This window comes from Osmerus eperlanus, chromosome 11 (assembly GCF_963692335.1).
Source record: "Osmerus eperlanus chromosome 11, fOsmEpe2.1, whole genome shotgun sequence".
NCBI classification, from domain to species: domain Eukaryota; kingdom Metazoa; phylum Chordata; class Actinopteri; order Osmeriformes; family Osmeridae; genus Osmerus; species Osmerus eperlanus.
The window spans coordinates 7322391-7348095 of NC_085028.1; the positions used below are offsets into that span (position 1 = coordinate 7322391).

The 25705-nt window shown below is 49.1% G+C and overlaps 4 protein-coding genes across 8 annotated transcripts in view; 2 read left to right on the top strand and 2 right to left on the bottom strand.

The window, feature by feature from the left end:
- Window positions 1-2979, top strand: part of dock10 (dedicator of cytokinesis 10) — a 58741-nt gene extending 55762 nt beyond the window's left edge. The window contains 5 exon segments of the mRNA XM_062473442.1: window positions 505-695; window positions 887-987; window positions 1336-1474; window positions 1785-1854; window positions 1985-2979. Coding sequence (XP_062329426.1) covers window positions 505-695; window positions 887-987; window positions 1336-1474; window positions 1785-1854; window positions 1985-2043 — 560 coding nt within the window. The 3' untranslated portion in view covers window positions 2044-2979.
- A 5903-nt stretch (window positions 2980-8882) lies between these two features.
- On the bottom strand, window positions 8883-13749 carry LOC134029352 (guanylate cyclase soluble subunit beta-2-like). Its single transcript, XM_062473443.1, has 15 exons — window positions 13687-13749; window positions 13400-13473; window positions 13144-13238; window positions 12900-13060; window positions 12653-12752; window positions 12256-12510; window positions 11992-12078; window positions 11770-11873; window positions 11289-11505; window positions 10815-11135; window positions 10474-10622; window positions 10168-10314; window positions 9757-9911; window positions 9369-9592; window positions 8883-9232 (listed from the first exon to the last, which is right to left on the bottom strand). Exons 1-15 carry the CDS (start codon window positions 13747-13749, stop codon window positions 8883-8885), a joined length of 2502 nt encoding a protein of 833 aa, XP_062329427.1.
- A 376-nt stretch (window positions 13750-14125) lies between these two features.
- Window positions 14126-18534, bottom strand: cep57 (centrosomal protein 57). 2 transcript variants are annotated; one of them, XM_062473178.1, is made up of 11 exons: window positions 18335-18534; window positions 17737-17824; window positions 17084-17386; window positions 16708-16829; window positions 16297-16425; window positions 16103-16180; window positions 15882-15977; window positions 15714-15791; window positions 15281-15519; window positions 14996-15140; window positions 14126-14743 (listed from the first exon to the last, which is right to left on the bottom strand). In XM_062473178.1, exons 1-11 carry the CDS (start codon window positions 18377-18379, stop codon window positions 14555-14557), a joined length of 1512 nt encoding a protein of 503 aa, XP_062329162.1. In that variant the 5' UTR covers window positions 18380-18534; the 3' UTR covers window positions 14126-14554. The 2 variants fall into 2 exon arrangements, with proteins under 2 accessions (XP_062329162.1, XP_062329161.1); XM_062473177.1 differs by having other exon boundaries at window positions 17737-17887.
- A 259-nt stretch (window positions 18535-18793) lies between these two features.
- On the top strand, window positions 18794-25656 carry mre11a (MRE11 homolog A, double strand break repair nuclease). 4 transcript variants are annotated; one of them, XM_062473171.1, is made up of 20 exons: window positions 18794-18892; window positions 19506-19557; window positions 19646-19778; window positions 19962-20122; window positions 20284-20371; window positions 20456-20597; window positions 20689-20803; window positions 20968-21153; window positions 21382-21553; window positions 21766-21846; window positions 21926-22055; window positions 22197-22297; window positions 22380-22550; window positions 23075-23134; window positions 23308-23488; window positions 23608-23700; window positions 24429-24493; window positions 24633-24694; window positions 24938-25025; window positions 25111-25656. In XM_062473171.1, exons 2-20 carry the CDS (start codon window positions 19538-19540, stop codon window positions 25156-25158), a joined length of 2097 nt encoding a protein of 698 aa, XP_062329155.1. In that variant the 5' UTR covers window positions 18794-18892; window positions 19506-19537; the 3' UTR covers window positions 25159-25656. The 4 variants fall into 4 exon arrangements, with proteins under 4 accessions (XP_062329155.1, XP_062329157.1, XP_062329158.1 ...); XM_062473173.1 differs by having other exon boundaries at window positions 25114-25656; XM_062473174.1 differs by having other exon boundaries at window positions 22410-22550.
- The last annotated feature ends 49 nt before the right edge of the window (window positions 25657-25705 follow it).

Genomic DNA, 25705 nt, shown 5'->3' on the forward strand with positions numbered 1-25705 from the left:
AGGTTCACCTTCATGACCAGTAGGTTCACCTTCATGACCAGTAGGTTCATCATCCTGACCAGTAGGTTTACTATCATCCTGACCAGTAGGTTTACTATCATCCTGACCAGTATGTTTACTATCATCCTGACCAGTAGATTTACTATCATCATGACCAGTAGATTTACTATCATCATGACCAGTAGATTTACTATCATCATGACCAGTAGGTTCACCTTCATGACCAGTAGGTTCACCTTCATGACCAGTAGGTTCATCATCATGACCAGTAGGTTCACCATCATGACCAGTAGGTTCACCATCATGACCAAGTAGGTTCACCTTCATGACCAGTAGGTTCACCATCCTGACCAGTAGGTTCACCATCCTGACCAGTAGGTTTACCACCTTCATGACTAGTAGGTTTATCTGAAGGTACTGATAGTGGTACCACCATAGGTCACAAAGCATGTGTGTGTGTGTGCGTGTGTGTGTGTGTGTGTGTGTGTGTGTGTTTGTGTGTAGCGAGCGCCAGCTTCCCATACCTGAAGAAGCGTGTGCAGGTGGTGGAGCAGCACAGCACAGAGCTCAACCCTCTGGAGGTGGCTGTGGACGAGATGTCCCGCAAGGTGTCCGAGCTCAACCAGCTGTGCAACATGGCTGAGGTGGACATGATCAGGCTCCAGCTCAAACTACAGGGCAGCGTCAGCGTGAAGGCAAGGCCCTGCCCAGCGACACACATGCTTACACACAGGCACACACACACACAGGGACACACACACACACGGACATACACATGGACGCATGCACACACCACACAGACGAGACACCCGCTCGCCCACACTCTTTCTCTTTCTTACTCCGTCTCTCCTTCCCTCCCGCCTTTTCCCCTCTCTTCCTCCTGCAGGTTAATGCAGGGCCTATGGCGTACGCCCGAGCCTTCTTGGAGGAGAAGAATGCCAAAAAGTACCCAGACAACCAGGTCAAACAGCTCAAGGAGATCTTCAGGTATCCCTCAGCACACTCTCAGATCACATCTCTAGGTGTGGACATGTATTGTCAAGAGGAGCAGTACCAAAGAGGCCCAGTGTACCTGTACTTGTACTATTTACAAATGGATATACATTTGAAACTTGAACAAAAAATTATCCAATTCCATCCAAAGGCATTTTGGTCTGCACTTGTTGATAACTCCACTTGGAAATCTAAAACAAACTGAGAGGTTCCAGACTAATACGCATTTACAAATTCGCCTGGCGGTGCCAGGCTATGAGAAAATGTCCCAGCGAGCCAGAGTGTTTCCCAGGCGGGGTCGTGGTGTCTTACTTGCGTGATCCTCTCTGTCGCCCCCTGCAGGCAGTTTGCAGAGGCGTGCGGCCAGGCGCTGGACGTCAACGAGAGACTGATCAAGGAAGACCAGCTGGAATACCAGGAGGAGATGAGGTCTCACTACCGAGACATGCTGTCTGAGCTCTCCACTGTCATGAACGAGCAGGTCCGTCTGCCCTCTACCTGCTAAACACACACACACGTTCATACTCTTTTTTCTCTTTCTAGTGTCATCTATTGTATCAAGCTTTTTCTAGACTTTTAATTTTTATTTCCCGCTTGTGGTCTTCTCTTTTTTTTCTCCGCGCTTCGCTCCTCTTCTCACCTGCTCTCCTTCTTTCCCTTTCCCTCCTCTCTCTTTCCCTCCTCTCTCTTTCCCTCCTCTCTCTCCTCCTCCTCTTTCTTTCCCTCCTGTCTCTCTCTATGTCTCTCCCTCCTCTCTCTTCTTCTCTTCATGTCTTCTTCTCTGTGCTCAGCTTCATAGAGGTTCTCTCTCCTCTGCTGCCTGCTCTTCTCCTGCTCTCTCTAACACTGTCTCTAAGACTGGTAGGTCCCTCTCTCTCTCACACACACACACAGACACACCCACGTAAAAACACACACGGTGGCCATGTGTACTTTTGTCATTGTCATTGTCCTGGCACCAACCACGTCTCTCTCTTTCTTTTCCCCACAGATCCCTTACACAAGACAACCCGGAACGGAACGACACAGCGGCTTTTAAACGGCCATTAGGATCGCTGGATACTGGCCAGTGCCCCGGAGAATCTGAAACGTATAAATGTATTGGTACAGAGCAGTGACTGATGGGAAATGTAGTCCTAAGGTGAAGGAGGAAGTGTCCAGCAGTGTGTAGATGTGATGGTGGTAGTCATAGATACCAGGCTGTTGGAATGGTACTTTGTTTTGGTTTATGTATGCTCTTTCCTCTAAGACCACCTCAGCTCTTAGTCTGTATACACACACGCACGCACACATTCACTTTAGACACACACACGCACACATTCACTTTACACACACATATACACACACACGCACACATTCACTTTACACACATGCAATACATCAACAAACCCATACTCACTATACATATAAAACACACACGCGCCTTCTCTCCAAAACCCTGACCCTTTAGAAAACAGTGACCTTATTGAGCTTGAGGTGCGTTCAACTGAACAAACATTTAACCACAGTATGTGTTCAATATTACCTACAGTGTTTCCATTTTTGCTGTTAAACCATTTTATTTTCTGCCAACTTTGACTGTTACATAAGGTTTTATCTGATGACAGTTGGAAATGTGAACTCGGATATTAGTGTCAGTCACATGACCTAATCAACCCCACCTGATTGGTTGAACCCACCTCTAGTTCCTGTCTGAATGTAGAGCAGTACAGTGCTAACACACCCGGGCTCTCTGCAGCTCAACCCTTTTCAAAACGCAAAGTTTTATGTTTTATAACATTTCTATGACCGATAAAGTTACTGTTGTTGTTATTATTTCCAGTACTGTTTTGAATTGTAAATAAGAATTATTAATATTTAAAATGTTTCTTTTTTATAAAAAATAAATAAATAAAAAAAAACAATATATGAATATTTGTTTAGCTAAATTAAAAAAGGAATAAACTAAAGTTTTATGTATAACCTTTAAATAAAATTTGTTAATGTCCAAAATCAGAGGGGTGATAATTATTTTCTTGAAAGTATACAGTTATCAAATATTAAAGTTTAGGGTAATCTTTCTTCTTATTCTTTCTCCCTATCTCTCTTTTCCTCTTTTCCTCTTTTCCCTATCTCTCAACGTCTCTCTCCCTCCCCCTCTCCCTCCATCCCTCCCTCGGATGCCCTACATTCACTGACAGTCATCAGTATTCTAGTCAGGTGATTGAGGCTAATTGCTCTGTTGTTCTGTCAGATTCAGGAGCCCATCTCCTCGCGGTGGCCCCAGCTGTGCTTGCCCATTGCCTCATTTCCTGTCCACACCGCCGGCCGTCGCCATGTGCAGGCGGGCCTCACCACCCAGTAATTATAGATAATTGCCAGCTCTTCAGGTGCTGAATGGACAGGGGTGGCGGGGAGGCGGGGGGTGGAGGGGTGAGGGAGTGTCTTTGTCTTTGTTTCGCTTCACAAACCATCTGGGGGGAAACACTTGTAGTCTCTTTAAATTGATCTCTCAGGTGTGGAAGGACACTGGCTAATCAGGAAGGAGACTTAAGGAGTCTTACTGAGCCTTGCTAGGGTAACTACAGTACCCTAACCGACCACTACGCAACTAAAGAAAACCTCAAACAGCAGATATGGAGGATCCTTAACATAAATAAGCGTTACTTAGGTTGACTCCTGTTTGTCTGCTGTCTGATTCCTGTCTTGACTTTTATTAGACTCCTATTTGACTCCTTTCTCTTGTATTACTCCTGTTTGAGTCTTATATGACTCCTGTGGGACTCCATTCTGACTCCTGTGTGCTGACTCACGTCCTGGCCAGTGTGAAGGAAGAAGTCACGCCCCATGAGCTTTGTCTTCAAAGCAGAGGGATCAAAGGGGTCAGGGTCCTTTGATGAAGGTAGCCCTTTATGTCTCTGATATGGAAGCAGCTAGCAACCACATGATGCAACTTCACCCACCCTATGTTTACCTTCTCATCCTCCCCCTCTGCTTACCTCTTCCCCCTCTGCTACTCCTCTTATCCCCTCCTTACCTTCTCATTCACCCCCTCTCCTACTCCTCTTATCCCCTCCTTACCTTCTCATTCACCCCCTCTCTTACCCCTCTTATCCCCTCCTTACCTTCTCATTCACCCCCTCTCTTACCCCTCTTATCCCCTCCTTACCTTCTCATTCACCCCCTCTCTTACCCCTCTTATCCCCTCCTTACCTTCTCATTCACCCCCTCTCCTACTCCTCTTATCCCCTCCTTACCTTCTCATCCTCCCCCTCTCCTACCCCTCTTATCCCCTCCTTACCTTCTCATTCACCCCCACTCCTACCGTCCCCACCCTCTGCAACCACCCTCACCTTGACGTCCCCACCTCTGCTCCACTACTTTATCAACCTTTACATAGCACTGTAAACCCCTGCAGTACCTGGAAGGCCCCTCAGGGGGCGCTACAGACAGTGTTTATCGGGTTAACCTGGTATCAGAATGAACCGTCACCAGATTTTCTCTGTAAAATGTATCATGTTATCCAGGCTCCTCTCAACCACTGTGACCTGCCCTAGTAGGGTGGGAAGGAGTGGAGAGTGTGTGTGTGTGTGTGTGTGTGTGTGTGTGTGTGTGTGTGTGTGTGTGTGTGTGTGTGTGTGTGTGTGTGTGAGTGAGTGTGTGTGTGTGGACTCTCAGAAGCCAGTTAGGATAGATTTCCACTTCAAAGTGCCTGGCAGACAGAAAAAAGTCAGACTTGTTTAAACAGCCCTGGATTAAACCAGGACATGCCTGGTGGAGAATCCTGATTTCCACATCTCTACTGCCTGTCTGTCTGAATACCTGTCTCTGTCTGCCTGCCTGAAACAGCCTCTCTGTCTGCCTGCCTGCCTCCACCCTGAGATCTATAAAGTACCAACCCTATTCTGCTCTCCCCTCGTCTGTAAGAAGCTGCTGTCAGTGCTCCTCGCTCAAGTGTACCTGTGTTGCTGTATTCTCCAATCCTGGGTTAATTACATAGATCAATTACCCTGAAGCACTTGAGAGTAGTCAGGTAAGTTTAAAATACCTCACAGTTGGCATCTATGAAACTGATCCGTGGGTGTCATTACCCTGGATCAAAACAAGTGCACATTAAGTATTTGGCAGTGTTTGTACACAATAATTGACACAGGTCTGGTATTTTCCACTTGGCGTTGAGCGGACTGGAGATGAGGAGCTAATAACTTATTGATGCTAAGCCTCGTGCTGAAACACAGAGCATGAAAACAGGTTAAGTGTTCCTGGACAGACATACAGCCTGAGCTTCAGGACAGGATAAAGGGATCGCTCTCTCAATCAGTCGATTTTTTTCTTTCTTTCTTTTGAGTTCTTCCTTTCCCATTTTCTCTTTTGGAGTTTCTCCTATTCTCCCCCCCTCCCTCTCCCCCCATCCTATACACATGACCTGAGGTGTAAAGTGAGGGCGCTTGAGTTTCTCCCCTATCAGTAGAGGGGTGATAGGGTTTCTATTCTACCCCCCCGCCCCCCCCCCCCTCCTCACACACACCTCCCCAGGACAGGCTTGTCAGGTTGTATGCATATGAGGGTAATTACCTGTCATTACCTCCTTTGTGTGTTCCGCACGATGATTCCATTTGATGTTGATCGGAGGGATGTGTTTTCTTGTGTTTATCAAAAGCCTGCTGGGCTTTTTATGTGTTTCTGGTGGGTTTTCTCTGTAATCATTGGGGTGACCTCATGACCCTGGGATGCTTTATTTAGGAAAACATGAATAAACATGTGGGTGGACTAGGAAAAAATGGAACACACACACACACTTTCTCTGACACACACTCTCTCTCTGTGTGACACAGACGCACAAACTGTATACACACATACATATAATCCAAGATAAAGCAGATATTGGGTTAATTAAATATGCCTGTCCCCCACAAACAGCCTTGTATTTGACCCGGCAAGATTAGTTCACCTAGGAACTGTCTGGATTTATCTCTGTCACACACTGAAAGGTATTATCAATATTTCAGGCCTGGTGTAGTGGAGAAGTAGACCCTTAGCCATGTGGGGAGGGGGTGGCGGCCTCTTCAGTTCTTCTACAATCTTCACTTCTGATCAAACACACTTGGTCAGTTTACGTAATTTAACTTCCACTGCTCATCCAACTAAACCTTGACACATAGGGTTAGGGTCATTTTTTGGTATAGCCAATAGTATAGGCCTATGTTCTTTTTCATGCCCTGTGCACATTTCATTTCCGGCCACAACGTCCATGAAACTGAACCTGGTCGGTGCCAAATTAATAAAACATCGGTTGTGTCCCAGTGGCCGCTCACCCGAGCCGCATGTGCTGTTGTGGTGGTGAAAGGCGACATAGTCTGCCTCGAACAAGATCTAGACTGAGATTGAAAGAGAGACACACACAGAAGACTGGCAGGACTGGAGACGGCAACATGTTAAACGCTCAGCAAAGCGAGTTCCTAATGCACGAGTCCGCGGTGTTCGGGAAGCCTTGGTACTGGCAGCGGAACTCGGGCACCATGGAAAGCAGGCGCAGCCTTGCGCACGTCGTCATGGAGATGCGAGACGAAATCAAGAAGCTTGAGACCGAGAACAAGGTGTTGCGCGGGGAAATCGGTCAACCTTCGTTTGGGAGCGAGCCAGTGGAACCGAGCCCGGTTGTGCAGGCCGGTGAGGGAGACAACCCACAGCACATCAACTTGAGGCGAAATGTTTCCGCGCCCACACTGGAGGGGCAATACAAAGGTAAAGTTGAAGCCATTTGCTGCAAGTGTTGTTGTTTTTTGATCAGTTAGCCTAAACTTGACTTACATGTTATAACTCTACATATGATGCTAGTTTCTTGGATTAAAATTGATTTTAAATGATCATCAGTATAGTTCTCAGTTATCCTGGAAGTAAAACTGATGAGGCGGTATCTTCTCTGTTCGTAGAGAACTTTGTGATGACGGTGAGGAGATACTCTGTAGCCTCCCACATTCACACGGCTCCATGGAGCCTTGAGGTGGCCGGGGCTGTGGCTGGGACTGGGGCAGAGGCCGGGGCAGGGGCAGAGGCCGGGGCAGGGGCAGAGGCCGGGGCTGGGGATGGACGGGTGGCAGGGAGGGGGGCCACCGTTCCCAGCTGGGGGAAGCTGCAACAGGAAGTCCACATAAACAACTCCAACATCTCCAGAAACCCATCACCGGACGAGGGGTTGGCCCCGGCCAAAGGGAAGATAACCAACAGATGCTCGCTCCAGGAGTACGTCAACAAGAACAGGTGTGTAAGAACACGTTTAAATATAGTTATTCATGTTTACATAGTTTACCTTTATTATGGGTTTTTATGTTTTTTTTGTCTTCTGAATTCTTTTGAGGCTCCTGCAAAGTGCACCCCTCTCCTACATTCTTTCAGCCAGCTCCTCGGTTAATTCCCTCTAAATATCATCAGAGATCACTACACCTCTGTTGTTCTCTGTCTCTCAGGGCTAAAGTGAAGACCGTGACCTTCCTACTACCTGTGGACGACATCTACACCATCCGGCCTGTTCTGGCCAGTCCCCTACTGGACAAGAACCCAGACGAACAGGACGCCATCACGAGACGGACTCCTGAAGGGAGGAACACGATCAGAATCTGAGTTGGAACTTTGTGTTTTAGGCCCGTAGCCTTTATTAACACAAAGGGGGAGGATGATTGATTAATTGATTGATTGGCCAAGAGATTGCTGGGATTGGATTCTTGGTCACGGGTGGGTCTTAGTATGTAGGTTAGGAGACAATAACATCAAGCCCATAAAACTCTATCTAGGTCTGTGTCAGTTGACACGATTTTCAGGTCAGCCAAGAGACTGATTTTATCGCACTTGACCACACACACACAGACTCCGGTTACACACGCTGTTGTTTCCATCCGGTGATCCGGACACCATTATCCACGTCGCTGGGTGACAAGCCGCCGGCCTGGATCAGGTGACCAGACTGGGCTGTCCGGTGGCGGGAGTAACCATGGTGACGCCCTCAGCAGGCGGACCTGTCCGGGGGGTGGGGAGGCTCCTTTTTCAGCAGGGGCCTCGCCAGCGACATCATTTATTGACGTGGATGTTAAGTCTGAGTCAACCGGGGGGGGGGGGGGGGGGTCCTCGGGGCCTCCGTGTGGTCGTCAAGGACACCAGGAGAGAACAGAAGATGATTGTTCACCAGTTCACCTGTTTTCATTATCACAAACATCCTATCTTCTGTTGGGGCTTTCTTCTTCTCAGTGTCTGATAGGCTGGTCTGGTCGATGAGAAATGGTCCCCCGCACCGTGAGGTGAAAATGATGCTGTTGTGGGGATCATAGATGTCAGGTGTACTGACTGTCTAAATGTTTTTTCATGTCACATTTATTTTGCCACCGATAAACTGTTGTATTGCTTGGTGTGTATGTTCCTCATGAGCTTTTTTTCAACATACATATTTACATTATAGAACAAAACACGTCCACTCACAGATAATCATCAATAACTATTCTGATTCTGATTCTATTATATACTAGATCATAAAGGATTCCTCATGAGGAAACACCACCCATTCATTTTGCCCAGCACTGCTTCTGAGTCTCATGTCAAATGTCCCCAACGTCTTAACTCAAGACCCTTCTTTAGACTGAAGGACACTTCAGGATAAACTTCTGTAAGGTCAAGATCCACTGAGTAAAGCCTTTTCATATGTGCTATAGTATGTACAACTAACTCCAAATAGGCACATTTTCATGATGGCAAAGTAAATGTATTTTAAGCATAACTTTGTAAGATAATGCTGGCCCATTAATATGGCATGTTCCATACAAAACCTGGTTTCAGAGTTCACTGACAAGTATTGGCACAGTGCAGCAGTACAATGTATGTTGATCAGTCACATGTTGATCCAAATCAAACATCCCCAAAACTCACAGTAGCACACAAAATCTGGTGCGGGTGTGTTTGTTCCGAGACACTGAAGCAGCCTCAGTGACAACAGAGGTGGCGCACAAAACAACTCTGGTCAACTGTTGGTTGTTACTGTCCACACATCTATTTTCTGATTGGTCAGTGTGTTTGATATCGTCTGATGGGTTTCGGAGCTTGTCTCCTGAGTGGTCCTCACTGTGTAGACTGCCGTAGCTCTCAGAGTCCCGGGGAGGTTTGCTCAGGGGGGCGGAGGGGGGCTGGGGGGAGGGAGGGGGCTCGCTCAGGTTGTCTGCGTACCTCATGGGCACGGTGGGGTGTCTGTCCTCTCTCCTCGCCCGCCGCTGCACCTCTGGAGAGGGAAGAAAGATAGGAACAGGGAGACAAGAATAGCAGGACAAAAAGGTTTTAATTTAACACACTTAGACAGGGAGACAAGCAAGGACATGCGAACAAGGACAGGTAGGAAGCCAGACAGACAGACAGACCTGGTGCCCCTGGGTGGTGGTGGGCCCCCTCCCCGTCCGTGGGAGAGAGGGCAGAGTGGCGTCCAGCCGGGCGTTCGGAGCGCTCCTCGGGCTCAGACAAACCTAGCAGCTGCAGCTCGCTGACACGCAGGTTCTTCTCCAGGAAGTAGGTGGTCATCTTGCCCTTCCCCTTCACCTCGATTTCTCCACGCTCCTGCAGCAAGAAGCCCTTATCGTACAGAGCCCTGGAGACACGCACACACACACATGAAATACACAGACACACTCACAAACATTAATAAAATACACACACATTCATACACACATGCAAACATATTCATACAACACACACACGTCTTCATGTCTTGTTGTCTGTGGGGGTGTGTTCTGTGTGAGACAAACAGCTTACTGGAACACACTGGGGCTCAAGTGGATCTTGTTGGGCAGGCCGTGGCTTTCCATGCGTGAGGCAGTGTTGACCGTGTCTCCAAACAGACAGTACCGAGGCATCTTCTCCCCCACCACCCCCGCCAGCACCGGCCCACAGTGCAGACCCACTCGGATCTGCACTCCAGAGACAGAATGGAAGACAAGATCAGAATGGAAAAATAGAATATGAAAGAAGAGAATAGATAAGATTGCAATACAGTATTGTGTGTGTGTGGGGGGGAAATAGAACACAAAGGATTAGAAAACAATAAAACATAATACAATCTAACCAGCTTGAACCAGACTACAAAGGCTATAGTGCCCCCTCTGACCTGACTGTACTGTACCTGTATGGGCGGTCTGGAATGGGTCACCTTTGACCTGACCGTACCTGTATGGGCTGTCCAGTGACAGGGTTGATGACCTCCTGGGCAGCCAGCACCATGCCCAGGGCAAAGTTGGCCACCCGCTCTGCGTGGCTGGACACTGGGATGGGCACCCCACCAACCACCATGTAGGCATCCCCAATAGTCTCCACCTGGGCACAGACACAGAGAGATATGTAGACCCAGGCACAAACACACAACGTGGGAAAGTAAAAGTAGGTCAATTCAAATTCTCTAACAGTCACAGATCCAGATCTTAGTCTCCTAGGCTCTGTCTGTCCCATAACAGTCCTTAGCGACCCGTGTGTTACCTTGTAGACCGTGTGGACGGTGGTGAGCCGGTCGAAGCGCAGGTACATGGAGTTGAGCATGTTGACGATGTCCAGGGGCTCACACTGGGAGCAGATGGTGGTGAAGGTGACCACATCACTGAACAGGATGGTGCACTCCTTAAACTCACCTGGGAGACACACACACACACACAAGTTCACACACACACGCACACACATACTCACACAGGCACACTCACACGCCTCGACTTCAACCCCCTCCAGGCACCCCCTCCAACCTACCTGCCGCAAACCTCAACCCCACTCCATGACTAACCTCTACCCCCCCCCCACTCCCACCCCCCCCCCACCCCTCCACGTACCCGCCTCCACCGTCTTGCCCTCCTTCAGCTGGTTGGCCACGTGGCGCGGCAGCATGGCGTACAGCAGCGTCTCCGTCTTCCTGCGCTCCTCCTCCAGGTGCTGCGACAGCAGCCGCAGCTCCTCCTTCTTCCTCTCCAGCTGGCTGGACAGCTCCATCTCCGCCAGCCGCTGCTGGTTGAGCAGGATGAGGTCGCGGGTCACGTCGTGCGGGGCGATGTCCGACAGGTGCATGCTGCGCTCTTCCAGCTCCTCCAGGCTGCGCAGCAGAGGGGACGCCTGGTACAGCATGCGGCCCTCCGACGCCATCCACAGCATCTGACCTGAGAACAGCCCCGGTGAGGGAGGCAGACAAGGACAGGGCACGCAGGCATCGCGTGTGTGCTGGCTGTGTGCGCCTGTGTGTGTGTGTGCGTGTGTGTGTCAGTGTGTGTGTGTCAGTGTGTGTGTGTCAGTGTGTGTGTGTGTCCTCTCACCTCTCAGCTGCAGCATGGGTCGTTCCCTCCAGGCCTCAGGCATCATGTTCCTCCTGGTCTGCAGCACAAAGTGGCTGTTGATGAACTTCCTGATGCTGGAGATGGTGAAGGTGACCTCCGGGTGCAGGATGAGGAAGTACTGGTCCAGACAGATGTTTCTGGTCTGCAGACCGGGGACGATACGCTGGAGGTTCACCCCTGCCTGACACACCCTCAGCTAGGGGGGCGGCGGGGGGGGGGGGGGGGGTTGTCAAGAGAGAGAAACCGATGAGGAGAGAGAAAGGGCCAGAATGAGTGGAAGAGGGAGAGTGTGTAGAAATTGAACGAGGGCCAGAGACATGAGGAAAGAGAGAAAGAAAGAGGATGGTGGATGACAAAGGAAAAGCTATGTGGCATCACATTGTACACATGGAGAGGGTAGAGCAGAGTGTTTCTTGGCCTGTGTGTTTGTATGGTGGGACGAGTGAGTCTCAGTTGTTACCTGTTCATCAAACACCAGGTGGAAGGGGAAGGCGTTGCAGAAGGTCTTCAGGTCGACACACAGACTCTCAGGGTAGACTGGCTCAAAGCCCCTCAGAAGCTTACCTGGGGGGGGGGGGGGGGGGTTGGTGATATTGACACACTGGATGTAGATGGGGTGTGGGTTCAGACCCAGGGATGGTTTCGATAAAAGACTGACACATAATATACAGAGGATACATACCCTTCCCCAGCCTCACCAGACCCCGGACCATCTCCCAGTGGCTCCTGTAGAGAGAGCAGCCCGGGGTCCGCCTCCTCTGACAGGGGCCTGGAAGGTCCTGGGGGGAGTGGGGATAGGGGTGTTATACAATACCTGTTTATGTCCTCATTTGATCATTTCTTTACTTTGAAAAACGAGTTGTATGAGACAACATTAGCTAGCTAGTGAGCTGTGATTGGGTGGTATGTAGGTTTGAGGAGATGCAGAGGAATCTGGAAAGAGTACTATAGAAACTACATAAAAGTTGTACCTCCTGGGTCAAGTGCATGGCGTTCCTCCTGGTGTGGCTCCGCGGCGGCTCAGACGGGTTCTGGTGTTGGGTCTCGCCGCTGCTTACGGGATTGGTGACTAAGGGCCGCTGGGTGACAAGGAAGACGACGTGTTCCTTCTTCCCTGTCCGCTCGAGCTCCTCGATCCGGTTAACGATCTCCATCGTTATGTCACTGTTGAAGAAATCTCTCGCAACGGCGCCGATAATACCTAAGTGTAAAATTGCATGTTCGGACGTTACGCACCGAAAACGAATACAGTTTAAGCTTGTCTGCTGCGCGCTGTATAACGTGATGTGAAGCAATGAACATGTATTTAATCAGAGACACGTCATTGTAGTTCATGTATGTACCAGGCACGATGTGGCACAGGCCGCGCCGGTCTGAATAGTAATGAAGATACATGGTGCCTTCGAGGTTCCTTTCCACACGAAATGATGGGGCATTCATTTCCTGCGAGCCATTTATGTTAATATGTTAATAAACGTTACCCCAGTTGTTACATTGTCACACAAACACACACTGGAATAAAACATAATGCTGGACACGCCCCCCACCCCCATCCCCCCATTAAGCATCTAAGATGAACACACACTGGACCTTATAAGAAAGAGCCAGGTAACTGTGGAGGGCGTCCAGATTCTCTATGAACTCGAACAGACTCCCCCCCAGAGTTCGCAGCATGTGGTCGTATCCGGACAGTTTACAGAACTCGAAGAAGTATTCTCCGAACTGTCTCAGAACCACCTCCGGCTTAACGTCTGACAACAAATCGAAAAACAAAAGGAAGTTACAGAAAGAATTAGGGGTGTGATGACTTTCAATGACGCATGAAGATAATTACCCAGCAATTTGCAGGCCTCGCTGACCAGCCGCATCGTGATGTCATCAGGGTACACCTCGTACGTCAGGAAGGTATCCTGAACGCCTGCTTCATCTCTGAACATGATGATGAAGACGATGATGATGATGATGGGGTATGTGATGACGACAAGGAGATGGTGATCGTAACGCCATGTTCCGTTTGTCTACAAAAATAAAACATCGTTTCGAATGGTTGTCCAGGTAAACTTATCCAGGAAAAATATATCGATAGTTACCTGAGTTTTACCCACGTCTTTTCACCAAATTTCTCGACAACCAAAGACTTCAGACAGGTGTTGATAAACCCGTACTGTAGACAGAGCAAATGTCTTACTTGAACCCGTGCTTAAGACTGTTATAAAGTCCACTGTAACAACCAATACCTGCCCAATCAAATCGCCTCAGTGATTAATCAATTAAATGATGTATAGACTCAGTTTCTAATTTACAACAAACACTGAACATCCATAACTAAACTTACCATCTTTATAAGCTAGTTTACCAAAGCGGTTTATTTACAAACCATTGATTCTACAAGGTTACACTGGAACGTTGACGAGCAGTTTAGACGAAAAGGAGCGCTCATCTTCACTGACGCTCCTCAGTCCAAAGACGGGAGCAGAAATTGAAAGTTGAAACTAATTTACCAGTTATAGAATTATATTTTTCTCCTTATTTAATTCACACAAACGGATGACCAAATGAGGGCGTTGGGAGAAGCGTCCATTCGGCTGGACTACCCCGGTTCGGCGGTGCGCGGGCGTATAGAGGTGCGTCAAAGAAGCTGTCCCGGTGACGGTGGTGCTGAAATGAGCTCCCGAAGACGTGGAGATAGGGGTTACCGCTAGTCCCGTAATCAGTTTTACTGGATATCAAGTAAAAAACGAATTATTGTCCAAATAATGGCAATTATGAGGCACTGAATATGATTAAAAATGCAAAACAGATTCCGCGAATAAGAATACAAAATAAATATGTTTATTTCCAAATGCAGCGCACCATTGCTAATAGATCATTTGAAATTATTCTCAACACACCCACACACACCAAAGAAACACACACATTCTGTCCCTGATATCCCATGATAAGGCTAGGATGAGTCGGGTTGACCCAATAAAACCTCCGTACATAACTACCTGCACCCACAGACGGTCTCCATATGAGTATAGACAGTAAAATGTTGTTTCACACTGTTGTCAGGTGCAAAGTGACGACAGTTGTGTTGCAGTCAGGTTCTTAGTGAAGATGGTTGAGCTGGGGTCAAGTTTATAACAAGGATGGTTATGTTGTGGTCAGGTTCATGCTGAGGATGACGGTTGTCTTGCGGTCCAGTTCGTAGTAAGGACGGTTGCCTTTCGGTCAGGTTTGTAAGGAGGATGGTTGTGTTGAGGTCATGTTCGTAGGGAGCTCTGGAGGGCTTTCATGTCACGGAGCAGTTTCAGATTGTTCTTACTGCGGTCGCCCGGACCAACTTTGACCACTCCGGCTGAGCGACCGCGAGTAGTCACTGTGGTTGTGACCCTGACCTCACCTCTGCCCCCTCGCTTCTGACCCCGCACCTCCCTACGCAACCTCTTGACCTGAGAGAGAGAGAGAGAGAGAGAGAGAGAGAGAGAGGGAGAGAAAGAAGGGGGGGGAGAGGAAGAGAGAGAGGAGGGGGTGAGGGAGAGAGAGCGAGCGAGAGAGAGAGAGGAGGGAGAGATAAACAGAATGGGTAAAGGATATTCTTGAAAATATGGGGTTTCTGTAAGTGTTTGTGTGCATATCAGTGTTTTATGTTTATGTGTGCATGTCTGTGTGTTTTCACCTGTGTGTTATGCGTGTGTGTGTACCTGTGTTTGGTGTTTGTGTAACTTGCTGATCTGCTCTCCCTTCCTCTCCATCTTCTTCAGTAGGTCCTCCTGATCTCTGTGCAGCTCTCTACTCTCACGCTCCGACACACACTCTTCAGCCTGCCGCATCAGGTCCTGTTGCTCCCTGTCACACACACACGTCACAATTGTGCCCTCTGCTGGCGATATACGTAAACTACATAAACAAAGCCAAAATAAAGAAGCCTTTCTATTGGCAACAAACACCCCGACTCCACCTCATCCAACACACACACACACTCTTACAGGCTCATGTGTCGCAGCTCTTCCTGTAATGCCACCAACAGGTCTGCTAGCTCCTCCCCTCCAGAAGAGGAAGAGGAGGAGCCACTGTCTGAGCGCCTGTGATTGGCTGCCTGGGCGGAACTCTGGTCCAATGGGGTGTGAGAGAGGACGCGTGCGTTGCAGAGCTGGGGCTGGTGTTGCTTCAGCAGAGAGAGGACAGACTGGACGTTGGCCCGGACCGAGTGACTGCAACCTGGAGACTAAAGAGAGAAAAACAGACAGAGAGAAAGAGAGAGACAGAGAGAGAGAGACAGAGAGACAGAGAGGAAAAGAGAAAAAGAAAGAGGGAAATATAAAAAGAAGAGAACAGAAAGTGGGAACTAGGTATGCATTTGTCTCCCTGTGTATGTGTCAGTTTGTCTATAAGATTATGTGTGTGTGTGTGTGTTCATACCGTTCCAGTCACAAATGGCACGTCCCCCAGACTAAGTCTGTAGTGAGGCTGTGTGTGTGAGGGCGACTCCACAGGCGTCTGGAAACACACACAAACACACACAGTTGACTTAAGTATTAATAAAATAATTGCTATGTGTCTCATCTGTTCACTGAAAAGGCAGCATACTTTAGAAACAGGTCTCTTCTCTTTGGTTCTGCTTCTGGGTGGGCGGGGAGATACAGACTGGAGCAGGATCCTATTGGCTTCCAAACCTGTCTGTATCTGAGGACAGCCAATACGAAAGCAGAACATTAGAGCATTTCCTTACTATTTTAGTTTGTGTGTTTCAACCCAGTGTGTGTATGTGTATCAACCTAGTGTGTGTATGTGTGTGTGTGTGTATGTGCCTGGTTAGCTTTGTCCTGGACCAGCTTGATCTGGTGCTGCTCCTCCTGCAGCTTGATCTCCAACTCCTGGATCTTCCTCTAAGACACAGAAACCCGCATCATCCTCCTCCTCCACATCATGTAAGTGTGTACTTTTGTCAGTTCGGTGTACGTGTGTGCATCTGTGTGGTCTTGTGTGTTGTGTTTGTGTGTACCTCTGCATGCTCCTGCGTGCCTGTCAGTCGCAAATACTCCTGCTCCAGACGCTCTAGTTTCTCCAGCTGGGTATGCCCAGAACAAGAGTCATGTGACTGATAAGCTGACCTGGATGTCTCCATGGAAACCTGTAAAAGGGTCGGGTTTTTATTGTAGATGCTCACCTGTTATAGTTAGTGCTAGGCTTGGCTACACTATGCTAAGCTAAGCCAGACATGTACTAATGTGTTTTTGTCGTGATACGCTAAGCTATGCTAAGATAGAAGTGTGCGAACCTGTTGTTGTAGTGATCGGCTAAACTATCCTGTGCTAAACTAAGTGAGGAGTGTGTTTACCTTTTGTTTTAGTGATATGCTAAGCTATACGGTGCCAAAATAAGCTCCAACATGCTAAGCTAGGCACACACTGACCTGTTGTTTGAGCAGGGTGGTCCTGTCCGACTTGGCACTGCGGACCATCCTCCTCATGTGCTCCAACTGCTTTTCAAGCTGGCTACAGCGAGCCTCCGCTGCGGCTAGCTGGGTCACCAGGGCTGGGAGGAGAGAGGGAGACAGAGGGAAGCGGTAGGAGGAGAGGGTGGAAGAGGAGGAGTAGGAAAGGGAGGGGCAAGTCGAGGGAGGGGGAGAGGGAAGGAAGGAAGGGGAGGGAGCAGAAGAGAAAGAGAGAGGGAAAATGTGGGAAAGTAGAGGGGAAGGGAGGGAAGTAAGAAAGAAAGGCAAAAACACTGTCAAATACTATCCTTTGGCACAATATATATATTAACATCTTTCAGACTATAGGACTCACCTTGGTTACATGCTGACTTGTCACTGGTTTCTCTCTCTCCCACCCTCTTGGTGTGTGTGCCTGACTGAGAGTGTGTGTCTTTGTGTGTATGTGTGTCAGTGTGGGTGTGTGTGTCAGTGTGTTTATGTTTGTCTGTGTGCTTGGCTATGTCAGCATGAGAGTGTGTGTCCTTGTCCCTCTGGGGCTGTGTGAGTGTGTGTGTTGCGGTCTTCTCCGGTGTGTATATGCTCTGTACTGCCCGGCCTCTCTCCTTCTCCAGGGTCCTGATCTTCTCCTGAAGGTTCCTCAAGGCAGACAAGATAGCTAAACACACAAAAACACATTGTCATTTAATGGCTGACATGTTATGTTATTGCACCGTTCAATAGAGTGGAAAGAGTGCATTTGGGGGATGGAATGATGATGAGTGAGTGCGAACGAGGGATCAGAAGGGAGGATAAGAGGAGAGATGCACAGAGGGGATAGAGTGACAGAACAGGAGGATGAATGGATGAAGGATGTCACCAGAGCAGCTACGCTTTGTAAGCATAAGGGAGTAAGGTTTCCCCTGCTGTAGCCATGGAGACCAGATACCACACCGGTAGCAAATGGATACTGTTTGTTGGACTCCAAGACACAAACACACCACACACACAGGACCAGGGTTAACTTACCTTTGCTGCTGCTCTCTGGAAAAGCGTTGCTTGGTAATGTGTGTCGAGGTGTGTGTGTGATGATAAAAGGATGGATTACAGGATAGTCCTTGTAGGATGAAAGAGACAGACTGTCGGACATCACGAACCCACCAGAGGGCGCTGTAACGTCCTGCAGTCATAGGCAAAATACTATCAGCCAGCTGTCAAGTTGTCAAGTAATTTGACCCCGGTGTTAGGTAGATGTTATCATGCACACAATATCTGACATTTAAAGGACTCCAATATCAGTGTCTGTGTTTTCTGTTGGTTAATGCAGAAGTAAAAGGCCAAAGCTAGCTGGCTAAAGTACCAACAGAAGTTGACAGTTCCACAACACTAGATATCGAGAGCTAACGTTGTAAGTCTAGCACTGCAGCTCTTGTTAGCTTTCTAATACCTTCCAACGTCTAGAGACTAGCTAGTTAGCAAGCAAACTCTTTGATATTCTGACATGTCAGTTTTCACATCTATAGCCAGACATTAGTTAAGCTATCTGGCTTGACGTACCATCTGCAGATGGAGCAGAACCTTACTGTAATGTCATTGGATTAGCACTTCCTCGCTAATATAATTTTACCTTATCCCGCACGGTGGCGGAGGTTGGTTTTGACACCGTCTTCATTGAACAATAATAGTCTTGTCTACCCAGCTGGCGAGCTAGTAACTTCGGTTTAATTCCAAAGCCTAATGAGTGTACGGAGCACGTACATTTATCTTTCGCTAGTCTACTATTGAAGGAGAAGCAGTGCTATGTTTATCTTTCGCTAGTCTACTATTGAAGGAGAAGCAGTGCTATGTTTGCCGCTCAGCACCCCATGAAAAAGGATGCACATCATTTATACCCCGGTTCAACCCCATTTTTCTCACGTGTTTGCTTGTTTACTTTGGAGTGGTTGAAGTTCCCCGTCCGGCGTACACCAAAAGACAAATACATTTTTTTGGGATATGTAGTTTTATGTTTCCTAATTTTCAAAGAATTGAATTGGAATTTAATGTTAAGAAAACTACAACTCCCCGTCAGAATTTCTCCAGCGGCTTCGGTACGTGGGGGGCGGTTCATACGCTTGTATGAACCGCCGCAGCACATTTCTCACATAACAAACGAGCGGGACGACCACTGGGCTTTTGTGAAGTGGTGGGTACTCCTCAAATGTTAACTGTAAATACATGAGGCAGACTAGGCTACTATGTTAGTGTTTACACGTGGTGCCTGTCTACTTCATAGGCAAGCAGTTGGGATGGGGTTGGACGTTTGTTCAGGGGTAAATAGTATCAGGGGAAACGAATTACTTCTGTACGTTTGTATTTGATTTGCTTGAAAGTTAGCTCTAACAATCACTGTGCGGTTATCTATGCAGTTTATGATAATTACAGTCATACTTTAATAAAGTTGCGAAAAGTTGGTTTCATTCCAAAATGCTAATCGTTTGTAATGATAGTAGGCCTGCTATTATAAATTGAAATCATCATGATATCGCTCGGTATGATTATGTATTGAAGGATTGAGCTGTGACCTTTGACCTTACGCCTGTTTAGATTTGATAAACTACCTGCAGGTTAATCTGCACCTGTCTAGTCTGCTTGCTAAGTAGCTAGCTGTGTAGCTAGCGTCATTAATGCCGCAGGAGTAGGTAGGGCAAGGCAAGGAAGAGTAACTACACATTGAATAGTGCTAAATATCTATCGTTATTTTTTTAAACCTTTAACTTGCTCTCTTTCATCCTCTTCCCTTTGGACACTGTATGAAGCCTTTTGAGACGCCTCAGTCCTCCCCCTCAACATGACGTCAGAGAACACAATGTAAGTCTTCTAGAAACCATTATCATCATGTTCTCTGTCATTTATCATAGAGTAATTATAACGTGATCATTATCGTCATGGTTATCAGGGATGATGAGGACACCTTTAAGATCCTTATAGCCACAGACATTCACTTAGGCTACATGGAGAAAGATGCTGTACGCGCCAACGACACCTTCCAAACCCTGGACGAGATCCTGAAATGTGCCAAAAGCAACCAGGTGAGTGTGTGTCTGTGTATACGAGTGCCTGTATGTGTGTGTGTGTGAGAGAGAGAGGGAGAGAGAGAGAGAAATAGAGAGACAGCGTACAACCCTTTTGGTGAACCCTCACTCACGTTTCCTTACTCACAAACCCACCCCTCCATCTCTCCACCTCTTCCGCCCCTGTCCTCCCCCCTCTAGGTGGACTTCATCCTGCTGGGGGGGGATCTGTTTCATGAGAACAAGCCGTCTCGTCGCTGCCTCCACACCTGTATCTCCCTGCTGAGGCAGTACTGCATGGGAGACAGCCCCATCCTCTTCAACATCCTCAGCGACCAGGCGGTCAACTTCAGCAACAGCAAGTCAGTACCTGTCTGTATATCTGTCTGGCCGTCTGTCCGTATCTCTGTCTCTCTTTCTGTCTGTCTCCCTCTTTCTCACGTTGTATATGTTATGTTGCAAAATTCTGAGCGAGCCATATTAAAAATATATACGAAGTCGTTTTTTGTGTGTGTGCGTGCAGGTTCCCCTGGGTCAACTATGAGGATGACAACCTTAACATCTCCATTCCTGTATTCAGTGTTCATGGTAACCATGACGATCCCACAGGGGTAAGCTCTATCGCAATGGTTTAGTACCAACAGCTGGGCATATTCACCGTGCGTGTGTGTGTAACGTGTGTCTCTGTATTCCAGGCTGACGGCCTATGTGCGCTGGATTTGCTTAGCTCTGCTGGACTTGTCAATCACTTCGGCCGCAGCCAATCGGTGGAGAAGATTGAGATAAGTCCAGTCCTTCTCCAAAAAGGCAGCACAAAACTAGCTTTGTACGGCATTGGTGAGTGTGTGTGTTTGATTGCGTGTTACAAGGTGTAAAACATAACTTCCTTTGTCAGAGGAAGTGATGCGTTTGTGTTCCCTGTGTAAAGGTTCCATCCCCGACGAGCGCTTGTACAGGATGTTTGTCAACAACCAGGTAACCATGCTCCGACCCAAAGAGGACCAGGACAAATGGTTCAACCTCTTTACCATCCACCAGAACAGGTGTGTGTGTGTGTGTTGAGAGAGTTTTTGTTGAAATGTAATCACAAAATACGATTAAAGTTTAAATATGTGTGTATGCATCTGCTTGCTTGTGTGTGTGTGCGTATCTGCGTGTGTGTGTGTGTACCTGTCTCTGTGTATCTGGGTGTGTGTGTGTTCTCCAGGAGCAAGCACGGGGCCACTAACTACATCCCGGAGCAGTTCCTGGATGACTTCCTGGACCTGGTGGTGTGGGGGCACGAGCACGAGTGCCTGATCGAGCCGTCCAGGAACGAGCAGCAGCTGTTCTACGTCACGCAGCCCGGCAGCTCCGTGGTCACCTCCCTCTCTCCCGGGGAGGCCGTCAAGAAGTACGCTCTCACACACACACACGGACACACGCATCAGAACCACACACGTATACTGTGAACACGCACACATTTATACACACACACACGTATTCATCCACGGACCCACACACACGTGGATATGCATGCATATCCTTGTATTTATACATACTAATCTACAGATGCATGACTGGTACTGTAAACTCAGTTATTCATGTGTGTGTGTGTGTGTGTGTGTGTGTGTGTGCGCAGGCACATCGGTCTGCTGAGAGTGAAGGGCCGTAAGATGAACCTCCAGAAGATCCCCCTGCAGACCGTCCGACAGTTCTTCATCCAGGACCTGGAGCTGGCAGATCACCCTGACCTCTTCACCCCGGACACGCCCCAGGTCACCAAGCGCGTGGAGAACTTCTGCTGCAGCAAGGTGACGCACACTAACACATACACACAGTCTCATACACACACTCACTACCGCACAAACATGCAAAATCACTCACACACACACACACAGTCTCCATCTTATCTTAATTTACATGTGAGCTGCAGCTAAGGTAATGTGTAACCTGCTGAGGCTGACCCTGTGACTGAATTGTGTGTCTGTGTGTGCGTGTCTGTGTGTGCGTGTGTGTGTGTCAGGTTGAAGAGATGTTGGAGGAAGCAGAGAGAGACAGGATGGGGAGCCCCCTCACCCCAGAGAAACCGCTCATACGACTCAGGGTGAGACACACACACCCCCACATGCGCACACACGCACACACCTGCCCCTGCTCCAGTACACAGGCTCCTCTCTCCCCAGGTGGACTATTCAGGGGGTTTTGAGACCTTCAACGCCAACCGCTTCAGTCAGAAGTTTGTGGACCGCGTGGCCAACCCCAAAGACATCATCCACTTCCTCCGACAACGAGAGAAGAAGGACAACGCCAAAGGTCCGCACACACCGCTTATAAACACTTGTTTACAGTCTGTATAGATGCACACAACACAAAGATACATAGGATATCACCATTCATACAAACCACACATTTGCTTAAACTCGTGTGTGTGCGTGTGTGTCTGTGTGTGTACAGGAGATGATCAGATTGACTTTAAGCAGGTGTTTGCCAGAACGTCTGTAGATGGTCTGAGAGTGGAGGATCTGGTGAAAGAGTACTTCCAGACAGCCGAGAGGGTACACACACTCACACGCACGTTGCACACACACACACCTGCTTAGTTTTTGGCACATTTAGAGATTGTGTGCGTGTGTGCAGACGGTGCAGCTGTCCCTGCTGACGGCGCAGAGCATGGGGAAGGCGGTGCAGGAGTTTGTAGACAAGGAGGAGAAGGACGCCATCGAGGAGCTGGTCTCCTACCAGCTGGAGAAGACCCAGCAGCACCTGAAGACCCGAGGGCTGATCTCCCAGGAGGACATGGACTCAGAGGTGAGGGCTGATCTCCCAGGAGGACATGGACTCAGAGGTGAGGGCTGATCTCCCAGAAGGACATGGACTCAGAGGTGAGGGCTGATCTCCCAGGAGGACATGGACTCAGAGGTGAGGGCTGATCTCCCAGGAGGACATGGACTCAGAGGTGAGGGCTGATCTCCCAGGAGGACATGGACTCAGAGGTGAGGGCTGATCTCCCAGGAGGACATGGACTCAGAGGTGAGGGCTGATCTCCCAGGAGGACATGGACTCAGAGGTGAGGGCTGATCTCCCAGAAGGACATGGACTCAGAGGTGAGGGCTGATCTCCCGGGAGGACATGGACTCAGAGGTGAGGGCTGATCTCCCAGGAGGACATCGACTCAGAGGTGAGGGCTGATCTCCCAGGAGGACATGGACTCAGAGGTGGGCGGGGGCTGGGGGGGAGTCGGGACTGAGGAGGGAAGGGAGGGCGTTGAGAGATGAAGGAGAGTTGGAAGGGAGGAGAGAAGGAGGAGACATGACCGGTCTTGTCCTCTTCAGATCCAGCGCTTCAGAGACTCCAAGAAGAACACTGCTGAGGAGGAGGAGGAGGTCAGAGAGGTGAGACTCACACACACACACATTCCCGCTCACACACACACACGCTCACACACACACCGACACTGTCAGTCATGCGCCCATACAATGGCACGCATACCCAACCAGACTCAATTCTAAACATGCAAACGGTACCTGTACACAGACACACAGATCCTGATCTGTCTCCCCTCCAGGCCCTCAGCAGAGCCAAAGCTCACCGTCTGGAACGAGGCGACAACGACCGAGACCCCGACCTATCAGACGTGCCCGACGACGTTACCATGGATTCTGATGAGGACTTAGCCCCTCCCCCTCCAGCACGCGGCCGAGGAAGGGGGACCAAGGGGAGGGGGGTCGGCCGGGGGAGAGGGAGGGGTGAGTTGCCATGGCAAACGAGTGTGTTCGTTAGGTGGCGTGTGTGTTTTTGCTGTGTGATGGTGTGTTAACTGTATGTGAGTTTACCGGCCCAAAAATGAGTGTGTGTGTGTGTGCAGGCGCAGCTGCGGCTGAACCAAAGCCTGCAGGACGAGGTCGTTCCCAGAAGGCTTTGGGGGGGAACCCCAGCCAGAGCAGGAGCATCATGGAGGGTGAGTCAGTGTTCCACCTCGCTGCAGCGGACCAGAGTTTGGTTTGTCGTACCGTTTAGTTCACACAACGCATCTCTCCATTTCTTCTCTTTCCATCCCTCCCTCCCTCTCTCCCACAAACCCTCCCTCTCTCCATCCATCCCTCTCTCCATCCCACCCTCTCTCCCACCCACCCTCCTTCCCTCTCTCCATCCCTCCCTCTCTCCATCCCTCCCTCTCTCCCTCCCACCCACCCACCCACCCACCCTCCCTCCCTCTCTCCCTCTATCCCTCTCTCCATCCCACCCTCTCTCCCACCCACCCTCCCTCCCTCTCTCCCTCCATCCCTCTCTCCATCCCACCCTCTCTCCCACCCACCCTCCCTCTCTCCCACCCACCCTCCCTCTCTCCATCCATCCCTCCCTCTCTCCCACTCTCCCTCCCTCTTTCCATCCCTCCCTCTCTCCCTCCCACCCTCCCTCTCTCCATCCCTCCCTCTCTCCCACCCTCCCTCTCTCCATCCCTCCCTCTCTCCATCCCTCCCTCTCCATCCCTCCCTCTCTCCCACCCTCCCTCTCTCCATCCCTCCCTCTCTCCATCCCTCCCTCTCTCCATCCCTCCCTCTCTCCCACCCACCCTCCCTCCCTCTCTCCATCCCTCCCTCTCTCCATCCCTCCCTCTCCATCCCTCCCTCTCTCCCACCCACCCTCCCTCCATCCCTCCCTTTCTCCCTCCATCTCTCTCTGCAGCCCTCCGAGCTCCATCGAGTAGAGCTGCCAGAGCATCGACCACAGCCAAGTCCTACACAGATGATGTTCGTCTAAACACAGACACACACACTCACCAGATCTGACCCTCACTTTTGTGATCAGTGTGACAGCCTAAGTACAGGTTCTCTCGTTCCGCTCCATCCATCCATCTCTCCTCCTTCATCTGTTCTTGTTTCTGTTTAGATTGAGGATGATGATGATGAAGACGATGTGTCCTTTGTGAATAAAGCTCGACCAACTCAGAGGTAAGGTGTGTGTGTGTCTGTGTGTGTTATTATGTTGTATGGGTTTCATTATGGTTCAGTATTTCATTTCAATGTTTAAATAAGCATTTAGGAGCCAGATGTTTCTCTCTTTCCATCACCTATATTCTCACTCTCATTCCATTTCTGTTATTCTCTTCCCCCTCTCGCTTTGTCTTTCTCTCCCTTTCATTCTTTCTGTCTCTCTCTTTCTCTCCCTGTCTCCCCCCCTCCCTCCCTCTACAGGGAAGTCTCCTCAGTGTCCAGTAAGAGGAGCACTCAGAGCCAGAGCCAGTCTAACAGGGGTGTGATGTTTGATGACGATGTCGATGAGGTAAGATTACTATGTGTGTGTGTGTATGTGTGTTCCATGTGTGTGTAATTTAACATCGCTCTCTCTCTCTGTCTCCTTCTCCCAGGAGGAGTTTGACCCATTCAAAGGCTCCAGCAGGCGTAGACAGAGATAGCCGGCAACCCGACCAAGCTGTGCACTGCCCCACTGTGTTTGTCTGATTAGTCGATGAGTTGTGATTGTATGGGTCTGATTGGATAGCTTTTCAATCATGACATGTTTTGATGGATGCTTCCACATGATGAGGTCATCACCCACATCTTAATCCCTTCAGAGCTTTCTGCTGATATCAAGTGAATGGAGAGGAATGATCTTAGGCAGCTAGCCAGGAAGGGTAATATACATGCAATACAAGTCCTGGCCGTGTTATGTTATGGAGCTAGGAAATAAGAGATAAGTGTTGTTTATATATGGGACCTAAAGTTTGATTCCATTCACTGTCCTTGGTCACATGGGCCTTTGCTGCCCAACATTCAGACTGCTCATTGGCTCCCCCTGGCCTGTTCAGTTACACTTGTCAGTTCCTAGTTATGTTATTGGCCAGTGTGTACTGTTTGCCATGGCAGCCAAGTTCTCTCAAGGAAAGGAAATAAAGAGTTCCAGTTTCTAAAAACCTACCTTGTGTTTTATTATTTTGGATGGATATGTATGACATGAGACAG

Coding starts and splice junctions, on each gene's coding strand:
- LOC134029352 (XM_062473443.1), bottom strand. CDS start 13,749: ATGAGCGCTCCTTTTCGTCTAAACTGCTCGTCAACGTTCCAGTGTAAC. Junction 10,623..10,814: donor GGGCAAGACGGTGGAGGCGG/GTACGTGGAGGG, acceptor TGTGTCTCCCAG/GTGAGTTTAAGGAGTGCACC. Junction 9,233..9,368: donor CCACCACCCAGGGGCACCAG/GTCTGTCTGTCT, acceptor TTCCCTCTCCAG/AGGTGCAGCGGCGGGCGAGG.
- mre11a (XM_062473171.1), top strand. CDS start 19,538: ATGACGTCAGAGAACACAAT. Junction 21,847..21,925: donor AACCGCTCATACGACTCAGG/GTGAGACACACA, acceptor CTCTCTCCCCAG/GTGGACTATTCAGGGGGTTT. Junction 22,298..22,379: donor ACTTCCAGACAGCCGAGAGG/GTACACACACTC, acceptor GCGTGTGTGCAG/ACGGTGCAGCTGTCCCTGCT.
- cep57 (XM_062473177.1), bottom strand. CDS start 18,379: ATGAAGACGGTGTCAAAACCAACCTCCGCCACCGTGCGGGATAAG. Junction 17,387..17,736: donor TCCAGAGAGCAGCAGCAAAG/GTAAGTTAACCC, acceptor TTGTGTGTTTAG/CTATCTTGTCTGCCTTGAGG. Junction 15,141..15,280: donor GAGCTGCGACACATGAGCCT/GTAAGAGTGTGT, acceptor TGTGTGTGACAG/GGAGCAACAGGACCTGATGC.